The sequence below is a fragment of the Thamnophis sirtalis genome, unplaced genomic scaffold (genome assembly GCF_051295495.1).
Source record: "Thamnophis sirtalis isolate CommonGarterSnake01/CBP01778 unplaced genomic scaffold, rThaSir2_p1.2 scaffold_15, whole genome shotgun sequence".
In the NCBI taxonomy this organism is placed as follows: Eukaryota; Metazoa; Chordata; class Lepidosauria; order Squamata; family Natricidae; genus Thamnophis; species Thamnophis sirtalis.
Genome location: NW_028261395.1, coordinates 44,798,411 through 44,823,143, shown reverse-complemented (window position 1 = coordinate 44,823,143; position 24,733 = coordinate 44,798,411). Strand labels below are relative to the sequence as shown.

Genomic DNA, 24,733 nt, shown 5'->3' with positions numbered 1-24,733 from the left:
TCTCTTTCCCTCCTTCCTTCCCTCACTGTCTATCTCTTTTTCTCTCTCCCGCCCTGTCTTTCTTTTTTCCCCTCTCTTCTTCCCTTCCTCCCACTCTCTCTCTCTTTCTCCCTCCCACCCTGTCTTTCTCTTTTTCTCTCCCTCTCTTCTTCCATTCCTTCCTCTCCCTTCCTCCCTGTCTATCTCTTTCTCCTCCTCTCTTCTTCCTCCCTCCCTGTGTCTCTTTCTCTCTCTCTCCTTCTCTTCTTCCATTCCTTCCTTCCTCTCTCTCCCTTCCTCCCTGTCTATCTCTTTCTCTCCCTCTCTTCTTCCTCCCTCCGTCTTTCTCTCTCTCTCTCTCTTCTTCCATTCCTTCCTCTCTCTCTCTCCCTTCCTCCCTGTCTATCTCTTTCTCTCCCTCTCTTCTTCCTCCCTCCCTCCCTCTCCCTCCCTCCCTGTGTCTCTTTCTCTCTCTCTCCCCCTCTCTTCTTCCCTTCCTCCCTCTGTCTCTATCTCTCCCTCTCTCTCCCCTCTCTTCTTCCCTCCCTCCCTCTCTGCTCTCTCTCCCCCCTCCCTCCCCCACTCTCTTTTCTCTTTTAAAAAACAAGAGAAAATTCTCTGCTTGTCAGGAATTCTTTTCAGAGGACACTCATCCTGATTGGGTGTTTTAAAACTACGGCTGCTGTCTAAAAGCCTTTTGCTACCTTAAGACTTCTTTTGACCAGTTTTTTTTTAAGTATGATTGCCATTATTTCCTGCCCTGGGGGGGGGGGGGGGGGGGTGAAGGCATGACAGTTTGGAACCTGTGCGAGGTTCTACTCATTTTTGTTCATTTTGTTGCTGTAGTTATGACTGTTGTTTCCCGCAACTGGAGTCTCTTTGGGCTCTACATATTTACAAATGCTGGGGGGACAGACTGGTGACATTTATTTGATGCTTCAATTAAAATCAAACTACCATACATCAATTGCATTTGGACAATTTGGATGCAATTAAAAATGCCATTTTTGGAAAGCAGCCCCAGGGAAAAAAATAAATAAAGATGAGGGAGAGAAAGAGCCCATTTTTCACCAAATGAGGATAAGACGCAATGTTCTGTCTTTGAGCAAACGTCCGGATGAGGAACACAATGTCCCAATGGTGTTTTTTTCCCCCAGGAGGCAATGGGACTTTCTGCTTTTTCTTTTGAAGACATTTCGCTTCTCATCCAAGAAGCTTCTTCAGCTCTGACAGGATCTAGTGAGGAATGGAAGGATTGATATTCCTTGCAGACAGAGCTGGTCATTTGCATCCTTTTAGAGGGTCGTCGAAGCACTTGGAGCAGTGGTGAAATTCAATTTTTTTACTACCGGTCCTGTGGGTGTGGCTCGGTGGGCTCTTGGCAGGGGATGGATACTGCAAAATTCCCATTCCCTCCCCTCTCTGGGGCTAGCCAGAGGTGGCATTTGCCGGTTCTTGAACTACTCAAAATTTCCGCTAATGGTTCGCCGAACTACTCAAAATTTCCACTACCAATTCTCCGAACTACTCAAAATTTCTGCCTACTGGTTCTCTGAACTACTCAAAATTTCTACTTCCGGTTCTCCAAACTACTCAAAATTTCCACTTCTGGTTCTCTGAAGTACTCAAAATTTCTGCTACCGGTTCTCTGAACTACTCAAAATTTCTACTTCCGGTTCTCCAAACTACTCAAAATTTCCACTTCCGGTTCTCTGAACTACTCAAAATTTCTGCTACCGGTTCTCTGAACTACTCAAAATTTCCACTTCTGGATCTCTGAACTACTCAATATTACCACTTCCGGTTCTCTGAACTACTCAAAATTTCTACTTCCAGTTCTCTGAACTACTCAAAATTCCCACTACTGATTCTCTGAATTACTAAAAATTTCCACTACTGATTCTCCGAACTATTCAAAATTTCCGCTACCGATTCTCTGAACTACTCAAAATTTCTGCTACTGGTTATCTGAACTACTCAAAATGTCCACTTCCGGTTCTCTGAACTACTCAAAATGTCCACTTCCGGTTCTCTGAACTACTCAAAATTTCCGCTTCCGGTTCTCCGAACTACTCAAAATTTCCACTTCTGGTTCTCTGAACTACTCAAAATTTCCACTTCCGGTTCCCCAGAACCTGTCAGAACTTGCTGGATTTCATCCCTGACTTGGAGGTTTATCCATGTCCTCATGGTCATCTGAGTAGGTGCAAATGGTTCCTGTAGTCTGCTATTTTTTTTGTCTCCTCTGGAAATCCGTTCCTACTATCCTGCCAGAGCTGAAGAAGCTTCTTGGATGAGAAGCGAAACGTCTTCAAAAGAAAACAAACAAAGAAGAAAGTCCAGTTGCCTCCTGAAAAAAAAAACAACCAGGACCTGGATGACAGATAATCTCTACGGACTTTTAGCTACGCAATGCCAGAACTTGTAAGGCTGTAATCCTGATGCACACAGAACTGTCCCGATCTGGGTCGTGTGACTGAAAACATCCCACCTGCTCCAGGGGATGGGATCTGTTGGTTAAAAAGCCAGAGGGAAACTTACCGTCAATCCCCAGGGTTCCTTGCTGCCTGTTTTCCGGACAAGGTTCGAACTGGTTGATGATTTCCAAGCAGTGTTCCTTGGTGACGTTGTTCATCTAAATAAATAAAAAGAAAGTGATGTGTGGATACAAATTGGGGCATTCAAGTGACATCCGGCCAGTGGTCTTGTAACGTCGGTGTTTCCTTTTTCCGACTAATGCAAAGAGGTTTTAAGCAGTATTTTGATCACGTGACTGTGGGGTGGGGCGAGGTGCGTGCTGCAATGGCCGTTAACTGTGAAACCCAGTCATAAGTCACTGTTTTCAGTGCCGCTGTAATTTCAAACAGTCACTAAACGAATGATTGGAAGCCAAGGACTAACTATATTATATGTGGAAAGCTTGCACTGGGCATCTCCAGCAAACTCAAGAGTTTTTCAGACAGAAAACAGGATTTTTTGCATTTTTCCTTCCTTCCCTCATTCTCCCTCCTCTTTCATTTTTCCTTCCTTCGTTCCCCTTTCATTTTTCCTTCTCCCTTCCTTCCTCTTTCATTTTTCCTTCCCTTCCTTTTCATTTTTCCTTCCTTCCCTCCTCTTTCATTTTTCCTTCTCCCTTCCTTCCTTTCATTTTTCCTTCCTTCCCATTCATTTTTCCTTCCTTCCCTCCTCTTTCATTTTTCCTTCCTTCGCTCCCTCCTCTTTCATCTTTACTTCTTTCCTTCCCTTCTGTTTCATTTTTCCTCCCTCCGTTCCTTTCTTCCTTCCCTTCCCTTTCATTTTTCCTCTCTCCCTTCCCTTTCATTTTTCCTTTCTTCCTTCCCTCCTGTTTCATTTTTACTTCCTTCCTTCCCTCCTGTTTCATTTTTCCTCCCTTCCTCCCTCTTCTTTCATTTTTCCTTCCTTCCCTTCTCTTTAATTTTTTCCTTCTTTCCTCCCCTCCTCTTTCATTTTTCCTTCCTTTCCTCTCTCCCCCTTCCATTATTCCTTCCTTCCCTTCTCTTTCATTTTTCCTTTCCTCCATCCCTCCTCCCCACCTCTTGGACACTCTGATGCCAGTCAATTTGGGGAGGCTCATAGCAAATCCCCCCCCCCAAAAAAAAACAGTAGTTTGCAACCCAAATAAAAGGCATAAGATCCAGCCATCGCTTCACAAGCATATCGCAATGCAAGCCCTGGAATTTCTCTTTCACTGACGCCGAGCGCTGGGCCAGGATAAATGGAAGTGTATAGAGCTTGCAGCTCTGGTCCATGGGAAAACAGACATTAAATCAATGTGGAAACACAGAGCAGGCACTGCATCGGGAGAGTTGCAAGATCGGTGCATGGACCGTTAACCGACAGCGCATAAATATCCTTCAGGCAGGTGTGCCTAGTGGTGGAATTTAGCCACTGAAGTAGAAAGGATGAATCATTTAACACAAAGAGGCAGGGGGGAAAAAACCGTATATAGGTTTTATTCCAGAACTCCGACGTTTCAACGAGGACAACAATTATTATTATCAGGATTCACTTCCCGTCCCAAAATTGCACCCGCTGCCTTAAAATTGTTAACCGGACAAGATTCTAAACCGCGTGTTAGGGGTATCTCCGTTGGGAGACAGAAAGTAGTGTAGCGGAATGTACAGCTAGAGAGAAAGAATGTTGCTAGTAGAAACACACGAATAGTGTTTCAGACACTGCTGGTAAAAACAAGTAGCTTTACTACTGATAATTGCTTCACAAGCAGTGATAGTAGATATTAGTCCAAACACAATTCAAAGAACAAATAATATCTTACAGTCGCAGTTCACATTCCAGTCATCAAATCATCAAGCATAGGACAAGCAGAGAGAGAGAGAGAGTCTCTTGACTCCTTCTTATAGTAAATTACACATGATAAGTACACCCACTCATTTAAAGCAACAGCGCCCATTTGTTGTTGTATAAAGATATATATTGCCTACCCAACACTAGGATTATACTCCCAACACCGAGCAAAAGATGAAAGGCAGCGAGGAGAAGAACAACAACTAAGTACCGGTAACTGCTCAACTTACAAAAGCAATTGATCCCACTGTTGCTAAGTGAGACATTTGTGAAGCGAATTTTGGCCCAGCGACCATTCAACGTTACGACCAGCCTGGGAAACAAAAGCAACTTATGACCCCCTTTTTTCCCCACAATCGCAACCACAGTCATGTCTTCAAAATTCAGCCACTCAGCAACCGACTCACGTTTATGACGGTTGTGGTGTCCCGGGGGGTGGGGGGTGGGGGAGGGATCACGCGACCCCCTTTTTGCAATTTTCTGCAAAGTCCACGGGGAAGTCGGATTCACTTAACAACGGTGTGACAAATTTAACAACCACTCCCTTAACAACTGTGGCTCAGAAAGGAAACTCATTGAACAAATATTTCGCTTAGCAACATACATTTTTGGGCTCAACGATGGTCGTAAGTTGAGGACTGCCTGTCATGAGCCTTCCAATCTAACAGCGGCTTGTTTTTCTCGTTGTTACGGCCTCTTTGGAAGCATTCCACCCTAAGCAATTCAAAAACCTTGATCATGGGGCTTGCTGTCTGACTGTGAATTCCTTTCGTTCACAGTCAGCAAGGCTTGGCAAACAGCCTTTCAGAGGAATGTTTATCCACACGAATCTTATCTCATTTGGCGAGATGCCAGATAACCAGTTCCCAACTTCAGGGCGAGGCGAAACTTGGCACAGAGTCTCCTATAGTCACAAACACAACTTTCCACTCTCAAACCCACTGATGGGAGTCCCAGTGGGCGATCCCTTAAATAGGAGACAGCTGTTCTGACCGAGGCTTCCCAAGAGCCTGAAGCCAACTCCTGGTCCCGACAAAAACCCCTTTTATTAATTGACTGTGAATTCTGCTCATTCACATCCAGCAAAGTCTTTCCAGGGAGGATTTACAGTCACAGACCTTATCTGGCTTGGAGAGCTGCCAGGCTGATAGCTGCAGAACTTGGCCAGGAGTCTCGGAGAGTCACGAACCAATTAAGAGAACTAATTGCCTCCTGCAAACTCCACTCCCCTTTCGCTCCTCTTTTATTTGCTCTGGGAGGAGCCATTCACCGTCCACCTGTGGCCTTCTTCCCAAGTCGACCCCTGTTCTTTAGCTCTTCCCTTCTTCTGGCAGCTCTGCGCACACTGGGAACAGGCTCCAGCTGTTCTTCTGCCCCACTGATGTCTGACTCCGAAGGCAGCTAATAACTGGCATACAGCCCTGGCCCCCTCTCTGCCCTCCGACACAGACCCCTCATCCGAGCCTTCCCCAGACTCCAGGACTGGCCCAGGTTCCTCCCCAACCTCCTCACTCTCTGAATCTGCAGCCAGCTCCTCTCACTGCCAGCAAGCCACAACAAGTTTGTCGATATTAAGAAGGACTTTATTTTTAAGGGCAAAAAAAACCCCAAGATGATTTATGTTTGTCTGCAAATATTTGGACAACTTCCCTGATTGTCGGAGGTGACCTTATTTTCACACCAGGCGTTTATAGTCCAAACTGTATTTCAGCAAAAAATCACTTTGAAGAGTTCTTGGAAAAGTCACGTTTTTGCAAGAGACGACTGAGCCGATGAATGGGTGGAACCGATTATTGCTTTTGGGAGGGGAAAGCAGTGAAGTTGGGATAGATGGTGGTTGGTACAGGTGGTCCTCAACATACGACCACAGTGGAGGCTTACATTTTGGTTGTTAAGTGAATTTTGACATCTGTGAAGTGAATGTTGCCCCGTTTTACGACTTTTCTGGACATGGTCGTTAAGGGAATTGCTGCCCTTGGTAAGTTGATAGCCCGATTGTTAAGTGAATCCAGCTCCCCCCGCCCCCCATTGATTCGGCTTGTCGGAAGGTTGTAAAAGGGGAATCATGTGACCTGGGGACACAGCAACGGTCGTAAGTATGAACCAGTGGCCAAGGATCTGAAGTTTGATTCAAATGCTTACAAAGATCGTCGGTGTGAAAAACGGTCGTAAGTCAGCTTTTTCCGTTGTAACTCTGAACAGTCATTAAACGAACTGTGGTAAGCCAAGGAGTCTTCAACTTACAACCGCAACCGAGCCCAACATTTGTAAGTTGTGTGTTGACTGTGTGAAGATACAACAGTGTTGGGGGGGGGGGGAAGGGCTGTTTTTCACACTTACGACTGTGGCGGCTTCCCCGTGACCAAAATCCAGACACTTGGCCACTGACTCGTATTTATGACGCTTGCAGCCTCCGAGGAGGGGGGGAGGGCAACCTTCTGACAAGCAAAGTCAAAAGGGAAGCCAGGTTCACTTAACAAGTGCAGCAACTCGCTTAACAATGGCGGCAGGAACGGTTGCAAAACAGGGCAAAGCTCAACATCTCGCCTAGCAATGGAAATGTCAGCCTCGATTGTGGTCGTAAGTCGAGGACTACCTGTATTTGTGGTGTGTGCGTGAGTGTGTGTGTGTGTGGAGAGAGAGAGAGAGAGAGGGAGGGAGGGAGAGAGGGGAGAGAGAGAGAGACAGAGACTCCGCTGGCAACTGGGACCGAAAGAGTCTGAGGAGGCCCAAGGGAGGTGGCAGGAGGTAGAGAGGCGGGCTGTGTGAGTGTGTGTGCGACAGCCTCTCCTACCTTTTGCTCGGTGTCCAGGAATCGTTTTGAGGTCCTCGGGGTCCAGGACGTCCTTGTGGTTGCTGTAGGTGAGCATGAGGAGGTACAAGTCGCGCCTGGTGGACATCATCTTGTAGAAAGCGCAGAATTCCTCGAAGTCCAGTGTTCCCTGGTTGTCATCCGTGTCAGCCTCCTGTGGGAACAACGGAAGGGGAAAGCGGATGTAACCAAGAGCAACAGGGTAACAGAAGGGACCTTGGAGGTCTTCTAGTCTCACCCCCCTGCTCAGGCAGGAAAGCCTACACCACGCCAGACACAGGGTTGTCCAACCTCCTCTTAAAACCTCCAGGGTTGGAGCATTCACAACTTCTGGAGGCAAGGAGTTCCACGGGTTACTTGTTCTGGCTGTCAGGAAGTTTCTCCTTAGTTCTAGGTTGGATCCCCCTCTGACTTCACTCCTATAATTCCCTGGCCAGCGTGCTTTAAGATGGTTGAATATAGAATCCTAGGAGGGACCTTGGAGGTCTTCTAGTCTAATGCCCTGCTCAAGCAGGAGGCCATGTAACATTTCAATCAATCAATCAATCAATCAATTAATCAGAACAGAGCTGGAAGGGACTTTGGAGGTTTTCTAATCAACCCTCTGCTTAAGCAGGAGACCCTAGAGCATATCAATCAATCAATCAATCAATCAATCAATCAATCAGAAGAGAGCTGGAAGGGACCTTATGTAAAGGTAAAGGTTCCCATCGCACATATGTACTGGCTGTTCCCAACTCTAGGGGGCGCTGCTCATCTCAGTTTCAAAGCTGAAGAGCCAGCGTTGTCCAAAGATGTCTCCGTGGTCATGTGGCTGGCATAACTCAACGCCTGAAGCCGCATGGAATGCTGTTCTCTTCCCACCAAAGGTGGTTCCTATTTTTCCACTTGCATTTTTTAACGTGCTTTCGAACAGCTTGGCAGAAGCTGGGACAAGTCACGGGAACTTGCTCCGTTACGCAGTGCTAGGGATTCGAACCGCCAAACTGCCGACCTTTCTGATTCGCAATGTCAGCATCTTAAGACCCTGAGCCATCGCATCCCCTAGGGAAAGGACCTTAGAGGTCCTCTAGTCTGAGACCCAGCTTGAGCAGGAGACCATAGACCATTTCAATCTATCAACCAATCAATCATAATAGAGCTGAAAGGGACCTTGGAGGTCTTCTAGTCGAACTCCCTCCTCAAGCAGGAGACCCTAGACCAGTGGGTCACAACCTTCCTAACGCCGTGACCCTTTAATACAGTTCCTCATGTTGTGGTGACCCCAACCCATAAAATTATTTTATGCTTTCCGTATTTTTTTGAAAATAAGTGTTTTCCGATGGTCTTAGGTGACCCCTGTGAAAGGGTCGTTCAATCCCCAAAGGGGTCCCGACCCACAGGTTGAGAAACACTGCCCTAGACTATTTCAATCAATCAATCATAATAGAGCTGGAAGGGACCTTGGAGGTCTTCTAGTCCAACCCCTTGCTCAAGCAGGAAACCCTAGACCATATCAATCAATCAATCAATCAATCAATCATAATAGAGCTGGAAGGGACCTTGGAGGTCTTCTAGTCCAACCCCTTGCTCAAGCAGGAGACCCTAGGCCATTTTCAATCAATCAATCAATCAATCAGTATAGAGGTGGAAGGGACCTTGGAGGTCTTCTAGTCCAACCCCCTGCTCAAGCAGGAGACCCCAGACCATTTCAGACTGGTACCTATCCATTCTTTTTTTTTTAAACATCAAGTGTCGAAGCACCCACAACTTCCAGGAATAACAGATTGGGAATCCGGTAGGTACACAGCCATGGAGCAGAGGAGCAGTGGGCACGAACAGATTTCACTGCATCTCTTTGCAACCGCCGATTTTTTAACTTTTGGGGTTTTTTACAATCTCCCAGCGCCCTTTCCAACAGATCATCGATTCGCTCATTTGCAAAACATCCGATTTGGTTTCCAAGAACGGTGAGAGCCTCGCGTGCCACAACCATCTGCCGGCACTCACTAATGAACTCCAGCGATAGGCCGAAGGCCCGGCGTACGCTGGTACCCCCCCCTCACTTCAGCAGCCCAATTACCATCATTGAAACACACACAAGTCAGGCAACCCCCTCCCCGGTTCCAACGGCAATTTCCCCCCCTCCTTTCCCCTCTCTAAAATGAAAGCCGCTCGGATGCTCGCGGAGTCCAGCATCTGGACACCGGAGGCAGCCAAAAAAAAAAAAAAGCGTCGGAGCTTGTTTAGGAACCTGTCTCGGTGGAGGCTCTGGGTTAAGACGCCTTTGTGGCTGGTAGCAGAAATTTCTGCGACCCGGAAGAAGGGAGGGAGGGAGGAAAGAAAGAAAATGAAGGGGGGGAAGAAACGAAGGAAGGAAAAGAAAGAGGAAATGAAGGGAATGGAGGGAGGAAATGAAGGGAGGGAGGGAGGAAGGGAGAGAGGAACCGAAGGGAGGGAGGGAGGGGGAGAGGAAATGAAGGAAGGGAGGGAGGAAATGAAGGGAGAGAAGAAATGGAGGGAGGGAGGAAGGAAATGAAGGAAGGAAAAGAAAGAGGAAATGAAGGAATGGAAGGAGGGGGGAGAGAGGAAACAAAGGGAGGGAGGAAGGAAAGGAGAGAGGAAATGAAGGAAGGGAGGGAGGGAGAGAAGAACTGGGGGGGGAGGGAGGGAAGAAGGGAGAGAAGAACTGAAGGGGGAGGGAGGGAGGAAACAAAGGGAGGGAGGGAGGAAGGAAAGGAGAGAGAAAATGAAGGAAGGGAGGGAGGAAGGGAAAGAAGAAATGAAGGGGGGAGGGAGGAAGGGAGAGAGGGAACGGAGGGACGAAGGAGGGAGGGAGAGAAGAAATAAAGGAGGGAGGAAGGGAGAGAGGAACGGAGGGAGGGAGAGAAGAAATGAAGGGAGGGAGGGAGAGAGGGAACGGAGGGAGGGAGGGAGAAAATGAAGGAAAAGAAAGAAAATGATGGAATGGAGGGAGGGAGGAAGGAGGGGGGAGAAGAAATGAAGGGAGGGGGGAGGGAGGAAGGGAGAGAAGAAACAGAGGGAGGGAGGGAGGGAGGGAGGGAGAGAGAAAACAAAGGAAGGAAAGAAAAGAGGAAATGAAGGAGGAGGGGAGGGAGAGAGGGAACGGGGGGAGGGAGGAAGGGAGAGAGAAGGAGGAGGAGGAGGAAGGAGAGAAAGAAACAAAGGATGGAAGGGATAGAGGAATGAAGGGAGGGAGGAGGCAAAGGAGGAAGGAGAGGAAACGAAGGAAGGGAGAAAGGAATGGGCATCAGGAAAATGATCTTCCAGTTTCTGGCCTGCGCTCCCGCCCACCTGGTCTTCTGATGGCAAATGAGGTTTCCAGGGGAGCATGAAATTTCCTTATAGGGCTTTCAAAATTCCCTTTGACAAAGGAAGAGTGTTTATTTGAAACAGCCTCTAGCATCTTTAGCAAATGATCTTTAGCAAATAATCGGTGGGTCTATTTCCCATTTTAATCCTCTCTTTCCCGCGCCTGCCAAACGCACCGCATTTTCCTCTGCAGACGGAAGCATTTTCTTAAATCTTCCCACATTAAAGAGTCTTCTATCTAACTTTTGCACGGTTAACTGCTATCTCTTGATTGCGGGCGTTTGCAGGGAAAAGCTTATTCGAGGCAGAGACAAAAAGAAAGGAAGAAAAAAAAAGAAGGGAGAAAAAGCTTATTAAAAAAAAAAGAAGGCTAACAATAGATAAAAGTTCTCCCTTGCCGAGTTCCACAGAAATTGCTCCAATTTTCTTTTTTCTTTCTTTTTTTTTTGGGGGGGGGGGGAGATTACTGCCTCCAGCTAAAAATGGGACGGATTGATTGGGAGCAATTGAAAGAGATTTTAGTAGGATCTTTTTCTCTCCCCCCCCCCCCCAGTGTTGCATCAATGACCTGTGCGAGAAACGTAAAAAACGAAGAGAGATTCTACGGTAGCCCTGGCAATTTTAAATAATAGATTTAAGTGGGGAAAGTAGAGGTTGACTGACAGATTGGCCGAGAGTACGCGGGCCATTCCGTTTGAGAACATTTAATGTAGCCCAACTGCACAACTTCTCTCGAGATTAACAGAGCTGGAAGGGACCTTGTCGGTCATCTAGTCCAACCCCCCCCCTCCCCGCCCCAGCAGGAAGCCTGTGCCATTTCTGACAGACGGCAGTCCAGCCTCTTCTTGAAAGCCTCCAGGGATGATGAAGCTCCCACCACTTCTGAAGGCAACTTAAGGGCTTCTCAACAGCCTGGCAATTCTTTACGGAGACGGTCTTCTTGAAGACATTTCCTTACCAAACTAGGTAACGTCATCAGGGCTCACGAAATGCAAGGAAGCTAATAGAGGAGAATGTTTGCGGCTCAGGCTTAAAATGAGGGGGGGGAGGGTGTTTCCTTGGTGCTCTCGGAGTTTGGTTGTTTTCTTGGAGACGTTTCATTAGCTCAGACTAGGTGACCTCATCAGCTAGGTAAGATTGATGATGTTACTTAGCTTGGTAAGGAAACGTCTTCAGGAAGACCGTCTCCGTAAAGAATTGGACTTGCCAGGCTGTTGAAAAGCCCTTAAGTTGCCTTCGGAAGTGGTGGAGCTTCATCATCCCTGGAGGATTTCAAGAAGAGACTGGACCGCCATCTGTCAGAAATGGCGCAGACTCTCCTGCTGGGGCGGGGGGTTGGACTAGATGACCTACAAGGTCCCTTCCAGCTCTGTTAATCTTGAGAGAAGTTGTGTGGTTTGGGCTACACTTAATGTTCTCAAACGGAACGGCCAGCGTACTCTCGGCCAATCTAAGAGAAGAGTCGGAAGGGGCTTTGGAGAGGTCTTCTAGTCCATCCCCCTGCTTAGGCAGGAAACCCAGGTAAGAGAGAGAAAAAAATCTTCTACTTAAGAGGAGACCTTCATAGCACGTATCCGGCCCAGGGCCATAGTTTGAGGACCCCTGATTTAGTGCAATATAAAACACGCAAATATTTTTTTCCGCAGATCACCAAATTTTCTCGCAGGCCACCAGCGGTCCACGGATCGTCAGTTCGTGACAGCTGGACTAGAAGACCTCCAAAGTCCCTTCCGCCGCAATTAGTCTACGTTCTGGGTTTCCACCCTGGGAGCTGGGTAACAGATGTTGCAGGGCCTATTTCAGTGGTGGGATTCAAATAATGTAACTTTTTACTTTTTTTTTACTTTTGCCTTTATTTGTATGCCGCCCTTTTCCCTAAGGGGACTCAGGGCGGCTCACAATTCAAAAGGGAGTGGGAAAAGACAAACAATAGACAATACAGCATGTTAAAAAAAACAAAAAAACACAACAATCGCACAATTCGAGTGGGGCTACAATCTTAACCCCAGGCCAGCCGGGACAGCCAGATCTTTACAGCGGCGCGGAAGGACTGGAGGGTGGTGAGGGTCCGAATCTCCATGGGGAGTTCGTTCCAAAGGGACGGAGCAGCCACCGAGAAGGCTCTCCTCCGGGTAGTTGCCAGTTTGCACTGGCTAGAAGATGGAATTCGGAGGAGGCCTAATCGATGCGATCGAATCGGTCTAGTGGAGGTAATTGGCAGTAGGCGGTCTCTCAGTACCAACCGGTTCTCTGCCCTAATAACCAGCTGGGTAGTCATGGCTTTGTGGTCATGTGACTGGGTGGGCGTGGCCAACTCAACGTCATTCACGTCGATGGACGCTTCACCTTAGCTGTGACAATGTACTAAGGTTAACTGGAGAGGCAGTTTCTGTAAGCAGGGCAATAAAGATTAGGCCAGAAACGACATTAGAATGTTTCCTTCCTGCCTTCCTTACAGGATTAGCCCTGCAAAGTGGGGGGGAAATATGAGATTTCTTCCAACAACTGATTCTCCCAACTGCTTAGAAAGTTAACAACCGGTTCTCCTGAATAGGTGCGAACCGGCTGAATCCCACCACTGGCCTATTTGCAAGTGTGCGGGTCCCCCTCTCTTTATTTACACCTTGGGAACGAACGGCATTTCACCGACAGAAAGTGCAGACAAGAGTCCTGCGGAAGTTAATGGAAACAATAGTCCTTATCAGCTCCTTACGACAAATGCAAGGCCGTGAGCTCCCAGCAGAAAGGCTGCGAATGAACTTCTGGCAAGCGGTCTTTGTGGCATGAAACACAACGTGCAAAATCTTCAGAAATACAAACTGTTGTCTCCTACGACCACCACTGCCCTTTCCTTCTATTTATTCCCCAGCCAGGAGGGCCATTCAGCGTCCACAGGTGCTTTGCTTCCCAAGTCAACTCCTTGTCCTCCCTTGTTCTCCTCTCCTATCTGTTCTGCGCATACGTGCATCTGGAACAGCCCCCAGCTGTTCCTCTTCCTCACTCATCTCAGCCTCCAAAGGCAGCTGCCTCTCGGTGGCTGGGAAATGTCCGACGGCCCTGGCTCTATCTCTACGCCTGACGCTGAGCACCCATCAGAGCCTTCCCAAACTCCAGCACTGACCCAAGTTCCTCCCCAACCCTCTCATTGTCCGAGTCTGCCGCCAGCTCTGCAGGCAGCTGGCAAGCCACAACAGCTGCAAACCTAAACATCTGGTGGCAAGCCGAGGCGGAGACGGCCAGAAATACATCCGCAATTGCTCCTGAGGTCGGCCGTCCCTCCAAGCGACCGCCACCTGCCTCATTAGACGCCGCGTATCGGCACGATGGAGCCTTACCTTGAACATCTGCTTGACTTTCTGACGGGGGAGGTTGACATTTAGCTTGTGCATCAGTTGAAGGACCTCGTTAATGCTCAGGCTGCCGTCGCCGTTTTTATCTGCTTCATCGAAAGTTTGCTTCAACCACATTAGCCGGAGTTAAGGAAAGGGAAAAGAAGGCTCAGGAAGAGGGAAGGAGGGAAGAAGAGGCAGGAAAATCAACTCTCCTTCCTGGAGAGCCATCAAATTGATTGGCCGTGCCAACTTCTGTTGGGAACGGCAGGACGCACTGATCCTTGCCCACCGAAACCATAGTTTAAAATTTTTAATTCTCAGTTGAACCAATTTTCTTCAGGTCAAATCTCTCAAAAATTCTTTGAAAGGCGGTGCGTGAGAAAAGTCTGCAGTTTCTCCCGAATGGAATAAGAAACTTGGCAAGGATGGAGTTTTGGTCAGAAACAGAATTAATGGTACTTATAAGAGCCACGGTGGCGCAGTGGTTAGAGTGCAGTACTGCAGGCTCCTTCTGCTGACTATCGTTTGCCTGCAATTTGACAGTTCAAATCCCACCAGGCTCAAGGTTGACTCAGCCTCCCATCCTTCCGAGGTGGGTCAAATGAGGACCCAGATTGTTGGGGGCAAGAGGCTGACTCTGTAAACAGCTGAGCGAGGGCTGTAAAAGCACTGTGAAGCAGTATATAAGACTAAGTGCTATTGCTATTGCTATATACCGCTTCGCAATGCTTTTACAGCCCTCTCTAAGAGGTTTACAAATTCAGCCTCTTGCCCCTAACAATCTGGGTCCTCATTTTACCCACCTCGGAAGGACGGAAGGCTGAGTCAACCTTGAGCCAGTTGATCAGGATCGAACTGCTGGCATTATGCAGAGTTAGCCTGAAATAATGTATTCTAACCATTGGGAGGGAAGGAAGGAAGGAAGGAAGGAAGGAAGGAAGGAAGGAAGGAAGGAAGGAAGGAAGGAAGGAAAGAAAGAAAGAAGGAAGATAGCAATAGCACTTGGACTTATATATCACTTTGCAGCCCTCTCTAAGCGGTTTACAGAGTCAGCCTCTTGCCCCCAACAATCTGGGTCCTCATTTTACCCACCTCGGAAGGATGGAAGGCTGAGTCAACCTTGAGACAGTCAGAATCAAACTTCTGGCAGTCAGCAGAGTTAGCCTGCAATGCTGCATTCTAACCACTGGGAGGGAGGGAGGGAGGGAGGGAGGGAGGGAGGGAGGGAGGGAAGGAAGGAAGGAAGGAAGGAAGGAAGGAAGGAAGGAAGGAAGGAAGGAAGGAAGGAAGGAAGCAATAGCACTTAGACTTATATGCCGCTTCACTGGGCTTTTACAGCCCACTCTAAGCGGTTTATAGAATCAGCCTTTTGCCCCCAACAATCTGGGTCCTCAATTTATCCACCTCGGATGGACGGGAGGCTGAGTCAACCTTGAGCCTGGTGAGATCCGAACTGCCAAATTGCAGGCAGCCAGCAGTCAGCAGACGTAGTCTGCAATACTAGATTAGAATAAATAGAAAAGAATAATAATAGAATAGAATAGAATAATAAAATGGAATAAATAGAAAAGAATAATAGAATAGAATAGAATAATAAAATAGAATAAATAGAATAAAAAGAATAATAGAATAGAACAATAAAATAGAATAAATAGAAAAGAATAAGAATAGAATAGAACACAAATAAGAATAGAATAGCAGAGTTGGAAGGGACCTTGGAGGTCTTCTAGACCAGCCCTCTGTTCAGGCAGGAAACTCTACAACATTTCAGATAAATGGCTGTCCAGTTTCTTCATCATCCTACAAGCTCTGGATCCCATCATCCCCTTCCCCCACAAAGGATACTGGTCTCTGGTCCTCTGCCGTTTGGACAGACTGTCTTCATCGCTGATCCCAGCCATCAGGTACTTGAGGCCGGTGATCCACATCCGGGCTTCCTCTCCGTTCGAGGACACCAGGTCGAGGGATTCCATGTGGTCCCCATAGTAGATGGTGAAGCAGCAGTTGGGATCGAAGCTGCCGTCGCCGTAGCGCTGGAAGATCTCTGACTGCTTCCCTTCGCACACTTCCTGGATGGAATCTATGGAGACTGCGGAGTGGGGGGGGGGGGGAGATGGCAGAATTAGAACACAATGCTTTGTGTCAAGCCTGCAGCCCTATTCCTTTTGGATCTTTGGCCTGACACACTTTCTGTTATTGTACTATGCATTTTCTATGGTGGGAAAATACGGACTTAGATGATAGGTAGCCATAACAACATTCTTTCTAGAAAGCCAAGGTCATCCTTTGTCTTTGCACCTCTGCACCTGACCAGATTTGAATGGGTGGAAGATGCCAGCGTGGCAGTGGGAGATTGGACCGTGGGATGGACTTGTGGGTGTGGGGACAAGATCTTGAACTTTCAACTGGGTGGGGAAAACCGGGGAGCTTTCAGATTCGGGATGCCCCAGATGTGCCAACATGGCTCTCTTAATAAATTGGAACTTTCAGCAATACTTTGCCTTGGACTCTGATTTAATTTTGGGTGCCATTTGGAACCCTGACACTTCGGCTTAACCATGGGAGCGGCTGCTGCCAGATGTGGCCATTGTTAGCAGGTTAGATTAGGAAGAGAGAAAAAGCTGTCAGGACTGCTACATCGTGCATTGCCTGCTGTCAGCCTGCCATACTCAATGAGGGAGGGGGATAAGAGGAGGGTCAGATGAATCTATGCACATCTATTCTCTGCCCCCTGCCTTTGATTCCCAGAGCTAGGGTGGGGCTTCATTAGCAGCGGTGGCTCTTCTGTCCCAAGGACCAGCCCATAGATTTCCACTGCTCTCCTCTCCTCTGCCTTCTGCGCATCCGCATGTCAGGTACTGGACCCAGCTGTTCCTCCTCTTCCTCAACAGCCACCTCCAGACCTGGGGGCTGTTGACCCTCCATCGGAGGGCTGACAGGAGGCCCAGGCTCCGCCTCTGTCTCTCTCTCTTTGCCAGCTCCATTCCCTCTTCCCCCCTGGAGCTCTCGGGTTGCCTTGAGGCTGACCCTGACTCCCACCCCTCCTTCTCTGATTCGGCTGCTGAAGAGTCCGGCGACCGACTGGCCACAACACCCGCAAAGACAGAGACTGTTACCCCAACAATTTGCTAGCACCTAATTGGACACTCGTTAATAACCAGTGGGGAAGCTGGGAAGAAGGGAAAAGTTAACCATATGCTGTGGGCGCGAAAATCCCAGATCCAGCTTTGCTTCTTCTGTAACCGCTTGGCTTTAGTCAAGTGTACTTTTGCTAACAATGGATCTTTCATTTCTAACTGACCAAGGTGGGACATCGCAGGACAGGAAGAAGAGCTGACAATGGTCAGATAAAGGAGGGCTGAATCTGGGGCAGGAGCGTAAGCTGAGAAAGCGTTCCAGATAAGCCCCTCCCAGGTTCTCATGAAAGTACCACTAGCACTGGTGTATAGACTTATATACCGCTTTACAGTGCTTAACAGCCCCCTCTAAGAGGTTTACAGAGTCAGCCTCTTCCCAACAATCTGGGTCCTCGTTTTACCGACCTCGGAAGGACGGAAGGCTGAGTCGACCTTGAGCCTGGTGAGATTCGAACGGCCAAATTTCAGGCAGCCAGAAGGCAGCAGAAGTAGCCTGCAGTACTGCACTCTAACCACTGCACCACCGCGGGTCATAAATCTGGGGCTCAATTGTGGTCGTACGTCGAGGACTACTTGTACAGGAATTAAAAAACATACAGTAGCCTGTTGTGGCACAGCAGGAGCCGCTGGAGCTGCCACCAGACTCCGACAGCGAGGGGCCCTATGAGTCGGCTCTGGAGGACCCTGGACAGGGTTCCGACTCCGAGCAGGGCGCAGAGAGGCTGGTTGGCCACCAGGGGGCACCTGAGTCTTGGATCAGTGGGGAGGAGACAAGGGAGAGTGATCTGGATGCCAGTAGTGAGTTGTTCCTGGATGCCCAGCACCGAAGAGCTAACAGGCGTCAGGAACAGTTGCGCAAGTACAGGAGGTAATTGCACTCAGCTGGTGGTTACTAGGCTCCGCTCCAGACTATAAGGTCCTTCAGACCTTCCACACAGCCCTCAAGATCTGGCTATCCCGCCAGGCCTGGGGGTAAAGACCATAATTTGCCCCCGCCCAAATGTTGAATGAATGTTGTTTGATTTTAACTATATACTGTGTTTTTATGTCATTGTATGTCTTCCCCTCCCATAAGTTGTTAGCCGCCCTGAGTCCCCTCAGGGAAAAGGGCGGCCTATAAATAAACGCAACTGAACTGAACTGAACTATAAAAAGACTGCTTGTGCACACGTCCCTCTTGCAGAAGTCAACACTTTGACTAAAAGTTGGAGAACTTTTGTAACTAGCTTGGCAGGCTGGATTGTTGCCAAGGCTTGTCTGAGTTGCTGCCAAGGTCCTTATCTGTTTGTTATGCTTGGCTTTCAGCCACCGAGGTTTTGGTTTCTTGCTAATAAAGTACATTCCGGTTAAGCTTGTCTCGGCATTCGTTACTGGACGGAGGAGGGGGTCAGAACAGTAGCCTATGTTAAACACCAGCCTCTGAGTAACAATATGGCAGGAAGACACTCTAGAAGCAATGGTATAAGATAGAACCCTGGACTACACGCGTCACCAAATTCCGATCAGCAACCGCAATCCAAGATGGATCGACTCGAAACTCTTCACTTACTTTTAGCCTTTTCGTTTTTCCGCGAGGGTCTCCAGCGAATGCACGACTTGTGTTCGTCCAGGTAATAGAAACGGACGAGACCTTTGGAGCTGCCTCGGAGTTTGATCATCTGAGTGCCGTCTTGCATGGAACTCATACATTTTTCCACTACAGGGGGGGAAAAAACACACACACATTTGTTATGCTAAAGATCGCGCGTAGGTTGTGCCGCGCGCCCCACATTTACGGAGGTCAAGGCAACCAAGCTTTTAATGGGAAAATCGAGTTATAGATTTAAGAAACGCAGTCCCAGCTGGGCATCCCAGCGTGTAGTTTTGACGCATGTTTATTTTAGCGGCGAGCTGCGTCTCAAAACACGGGACGGCGGTGAAAATTCAATATATCAACTGCGTTCCAGGGAGTGGAAAGATGCAGGAGTTGCAAATTGGGTAAAATCTGCTTGCCTGATGGATTTACTCCAGGCGCGGCCTGCCATTCACCCTCCATTACCTCACAGCGATAGTGTTAGAGGCTTGCCCACAGACACCTCTTTTGTCAATCGCAACCACAAATTGCAACACAATCTAATTCCTCTTTATTACCTTAAGTTTCGGGCTTGCATTGAACTCTTTTCCCCTTAGTTACTGCTTAGCCGATCTGAGCGATGCGCTCTCTTATAACAGGCACCGAATTCCGTTCGATTAGCTGCGCGAGATCTATGAGTATCTTGTCAGGAGCAGCTTGACGAACAGTTTGCATTTTTATTTAGCATTATTTGCCTTATTCGGAGAAGAGAAGAGAAGAGAGTAGAAATAGAAAAATAGAATAGAATAATAGTAGAATAGAGTAATGGAAATTAGAATAGAATGGAATAATGGGAATAGAATAATGGAAATTAGACTAGACTATAATAGAATAGACTATATTAGACTAGAATAGACTAGAATAGAATAATGGAAACAGACTAGAATAATTAGAATAGAATGGAATGGAATGGAATAGAATAATGGAAATTAGAATAGATTAGACTAGACTAAAATAATGGAAATAGACTAGAATAATGGAAATTAGAATAGAATAGAATAATGGGAATAGAATAGAATAATGGGAATAGAATAGAATAATGAGAATAGAATAGAATAAAGGAAATAGAATAGAATAATGGGAATAGAATAGAATAATGGGAATAGAATAGAATAATGGAAATAGAATAGAATATAATAAAGGAAATAGAAAGAATAATGGAAATAGAATAGAATAATGGGAATAGAATAGAATAGAATATTTGTCTGATTTATTGGAGCTAAGCAGCCACCAGGAGAAAGAGTTGACAAAACAGCTCAGTTCAAATTGGATCTGACCGAGAAGGAGGCTCAGCAGAAGCACCTCACTGAGGACTACCAGCATTGGTGTTCCAAGCAGAGGGAAGATGTGCGGGAGTGTAAGGCCAAGTGCCGGCACCTGAACTCTCATAACAGGCAATTATGAGGCAATCATAACATCTTCCCCATGTCTTGAAGTACACCGATTCCTCTTTATCCTTTATTTTCAAAGCCAACCTGTTCATCTCTGCACCAAGATTCTTTTTATATATTATCTCTTCCTCTTCTTATTTAATTTCCAATTTTGGGCAAATACAATTCTCGCTGCTGTAGTTATATGATCAAATAAGAATCTTCTTTCTCGTGTTTCTCTGGGATGGGATAAAAATGGGTATTCCACCCCACCACCCCAATTCTGATTGGGGTATTCATTTGATTTGTAAGCGTTCATCCCTGGATAGACTAACCTACTCCCGAGTTTTAATATTTGGGGGGAGGGGGCGCTGAAAGATGAAAGGGGATTGACAGACAGCCTTTGTTTCGGAGAAGACGAGATAGCCAGGCAGCACCAAGGCGCTCCAGCCAGAAAAACTCTGAAGCCAAGCGGGAGAACAAAGCTATTGTCTCCGTCCGTCTTCCGTGGACAAGGAAACGTGGCCAGCTCCTGATGCAGAGTTCGCATGTTCCTGGACTCGAATTGTGACCCAGCAGTACGTAGCTAAGACGCTGAGCTTGTCGATCAGAAAGGTCGGCCGTTCAGCGGTTCGAATCCCTAAGCGCCGCGTAACGGAGTGAGCTCCCGTGACTTGTCTCGGCTCTTGCCAACCTAGCAGTTCGAAAGCACGTAAAAAACGCAAGTAGAAAAACAGGAACCACTAATTTTGTTGGGAAGGGAACAGCGTTTGATGCAGCTTTGGGAGTTGAGTCATGCTGGCCACATGACCACAGAGGCGTCTTCGGCTTTGAAACGGAGATGAGCACCGCCCCCTAGAGTCGGGAACCACTAGCACATATGTGCCAGGGGAACCTCCACGAATACTATTCGATGTAAAGAACCCTGTTGAGGAAGCGTAAGGATATCAGAGGATTCGATCGGATAGAGAAGTTCCCAGCAACTGGCATTCAGTGATAGACTTCTCCTGAGGCTGGAGGCCCTACAAATAGATCTGGAAAAACTATCCGAGCTGGCAGTTTGCAGTGACTGCTTACTGGCAGAGGTTGTGGGAATTGGGTATGTCTGGTCTGGTGAAAAGAAGGGATAGGGGTGACAGGATAGCAGTCTTCCAACATTTGAGGGGCTGCCCCAAAGAAGAGGGGGTGGGGTTGAGATTATTCTCCAAACACTTGAGGGTAGAACAAGAAGCAATGGATGGAAACTAATCAAGGAGAGAAGCGACCTAGGAGGAATTTCTTGGCGGGGAGAACGATTAACCGGTGGAACAGCTTGCCACCAGACGTTGTGAGAGCTCCATCACTGGAGGTTTTTAAGAAGAGATCGGACAAGCATTTGTCTGAAATGGAAATAGAGCTTCCTGCTGGAGCAAGGGGGGGTGGACTAGATGACCTCCAAGGTCCCTTTCAACTGTGATGATGATGTCCTAATTGGAGAATCAGAGGATTACCCCCCAATCCAACTCAGCCACAAACTGATCTGCTACATAATCTTATCACAATCTGCTCGCCTTGAGCCATGTCTTGATTTAAAAGACCAGTACGGCCATTTTTTTCCAAAGAAGTGACAAAATATTACCTAAAATAGAAGTATTCCCAGGGCAGGCATTGACCTCTGCATTTAAGGAACAAGGCAGGAAGACCATTTTCGATCGGCCACGACATTTAAAAGGACCAATAACATTTAAAATATCACCCTAATTATTTTTTTTTAAAAAGCCATTACATTTAAAATGCTCCAAGCAAGTATCGTGGAAAACTCAAAAAAATCATCTATAAAAAAAACAAAAAACAGAACTGTCCTGGTCTCGTAATGAGAATTACATTTTAACAAGTCAATTAAAATGAAGAGGCAGCAAAAAAAAAAAAAGAAAAGAAAAGAATTCAGAGCGAATGTTGACATTGTGAGTCCAGCCTCATTCTGGACAGGCAAGGTTAAATTTTTATCAGCAATCTTTTAAAAGAACTTTAGGGCTTGGAAGGTCAAACTACAACTGCAGAAAATTGTTTTTCTCTTTAATCAAATGACAGATGAAATGAAATCCTGAATAGAATAGAGGATAGGGTAGAACAGAACAGAAAAGAGGATATACAGAAGAGAATAGAATAGAACAGAATAGAATATATACAGAATAGAATAGAATAGAACAGAATAGAATATATACAGAATAGAATAGAATAGAACAGAATAGAATATATACAGAATAGAATAGAAAATAGAATAGAACAGAATAGAAAAAAGGATATAGAGAATAGAATAGAAGAGAGGATATACAGAATAGAATAGAATATATACAGAATAGAAAATAGAATAGAATAGAACAGAACAGAATAGAAAAAAGGATAGAGAGAATAGAATAGAATAGAATAGAATAGAATAGAATTCTTTATTGGCCAAGTGTGATTGGAATTTGTCTTTGGTGTATATTTACAATACAATACAATACCAGAGTTGGAAGGGACCTTGGAGATCTTCTAGTCCAACCCCCTGCCTAGGCAGGAAACCCTATACCGCTTCAGACAAATGGCTCTCCAACATCTTCTTAAAGACTTCCAGTGTTGGGGCATTCACAACTTCTGGAGGCAAGTTGTTCCACTGATTAATTTTTCTAACTGTCAGGAAATTTCTCCTCAGTTCTAAGTTGCTTCTCTCCTTGATTAGTTTCCACCCATTGCTTCTTGTTCTGCCCTCAGGTGCTTTGGAGAATAGTTTGACTCCCTCTTCTTTGGGGCAACCCCTGAGATATTGGAAGACTGCTATCATGTCACCCTTGTTCCTTCTTTTCATTCAACTAGACATACCCAGTTCCTGCAACCGTTCTTCATATGTTTTAGTCTCCAGTCCCCTAATCCTCTTTGTTGCTCTTCTCTGCACTCTTTCTAGAGTCTCCACATCTTTTCTACATTGTGGTGACCAAAACTGAATGCAAATATTCCAAGTGTGGCCTTCCCAAGGCCTTATAAAGTGGTATTAACCCTTCACGTGATCTTGATTCTCTCCCTCTGTTGATGCAGCCTAGAACTGTGTTGGCTTTTTTGGCAGCTGCTGCACACGGCTGGCTCCTATTTAAATGGTTTTCCACTAGGACTCCAAGATCCCTCTCACAGTTACTACTATTGAGCAAGGTACCACCTATACTGTACCCGGGCATTTCATTTTTCTTGCCTAAATGTAGAACCTGACTCTTTTCACCATTGAATTTCATTTTATTAGATAGTGTCCAATGTTCAAGTCTGTCAATATCCTTCTGTATCTTAAGCCTGCCTTCTGGAGTGTTGGCTATTCCTGCCAGCTTGGTGTCATCTGCAAATTTGATGAGTTCCCCATTTATTCCCTCATCCAAATCATTGATGAAGATTTTGAAGAGCACTGGGCCTCTTTAAACAAAAAATATAGGAACTTTTTACTTCTGGAACTAAAAACTGAACAGATATTTAGCATCAAGACAGATGGGAAATAAAAATGTTGTTTCATTCACCCACCCACCCCCACTTCACAGACGGAGCCAAATCTTTCTGGGAAAGAAACCCAAAACCCATCTAAGAATTAATGGACAGGGTTTGTCTGGCCAACTTCAAATAAACTATCCCTAAATTGCCAGTAAAGCTGTATGAAAACAGTTCAGGGAATTCTCTCCTTGCTAATCAACACGTCAATGCCTGATATACTGGTATGTTTAGATGTACAGAAATCTTAACCGCTTTATTAAGGTACACAAATAGACAAAAGGTTGTAGAAAATATGTACTGTAGGCGCAACCAGGAGCTAGTGAGAGCCTCAACTTCCATACATTTTATTGCCATCCTAATTGGTCGCTGCTACTCCTTTCTGGTGGCAGGGAGTTCCACCAGCGATCGGTGAAACCTTTGTGGAATATTAGCTAGAAGAAAGCACAGCCCCCTCTGCAAATGTCAATAGACAAACCCGTCGCTCTATCTTATCTTAGAAGATCACCATCTTGCAGTAGGGAGGGCTTTCCAACTTTACAACCAGCGGACCTCAACTCCCGGAATCCCACAGAGGGAATTCTGGGAGTTGAAGTCCGCAGGTCGTAAAGTGGCCTCTGCTCTAAAGGAAAGAGACTCAGGGGGTTGGGGTAGGGGGGGTTCGTCATGTCGCTGCTCTTACCAATTCCGCCCATCTTCCATTTGGGCGCCGCCGCTACGCTTCCGCCGATCCAGAAAAACGCCTCGGCCAAGCGGGCCACCGAAAACTTGGTTTGGAACAAAGATGAGAGGGAAAGATCCATGTCGTTAAACCGAGGAGGCTGCTTCCGTCTTCAGAAGCTCCGAGACGGAGGAGTCTTCAGTGGCAAAACATACCTTCTGCAACTCAAACTCTTGGTTGTATTATTATTTTTATTTTTACAAAAAAGAACCAAATGCCATGCTGGCTAATTTCGCCCGGGAGATCACTCCTCCTTCTGTCCTTAGAAGAGAAATAGAATAACAGAGTTGGAAGGGACCTTGGAGGTCTTCTAGTCCAGCCAGGAGACCCTACACCGCTTCAGAGAAATGGTTGTCAAGCCTCTTCTTAAAAATTTCCAAGGTTGGAGCATTCTTCGAGGCTAAACCTGGAGTTTTCCGCTTCGTTAATCCGAGCCGCTGGCCTGGCGTTCTTTGGGAAATTAAGAAAAGCAACCAGCCACAAAATTATATATCTATGAAAATAAAAATAATAATAATAACAACTCCTTTTTCTTTGCTTGCAGAGGTGTCATCATCCCGACCCGAGAACTGGTCACAGTTGGAGAAAGGTGAGTTTGGACAGCTTGGTGAATCTTGCCTTATCCGCGGAGTCTTAGATGCTCTCC

General features: G+C 46.7%; 1 protein-coding gene across 1 annotated transcript in view; it reads right to left on the bottom strand.

Moving 5' to 3' along the window:
- Positions 1–24,266, bottom strand: part of PLCH2 (phospholipase C eta 2) — an 85,630-nt gene extending 61,364 nt beyond the window's left edge. The window contains 7 exon segments of the mRNA XM_087702436.1: positions 2,521–2,614; positions 7,100–7,126; positions 7,128–7,271; positions 13,765–13,894; positions 15,607–15,850; positions 18,448–18,594; positions 24,049–24,266. Of these exon segments, the coding sequence (XP_087558562.1) occupies positions 2,521–2,614; positions 7,100–7,126; positions 7,128–7,271; positions 13,765–13,894; positions 15,607–15,850; positions 18,448–18,594; positions 24,049–24,169 (907 nt within the window). The 5' untranslated portion in view covers positions 24,170–24,266.
- Between the last annotated feature and the right edge of the window lie 467 nt (positions 24,267–24,733).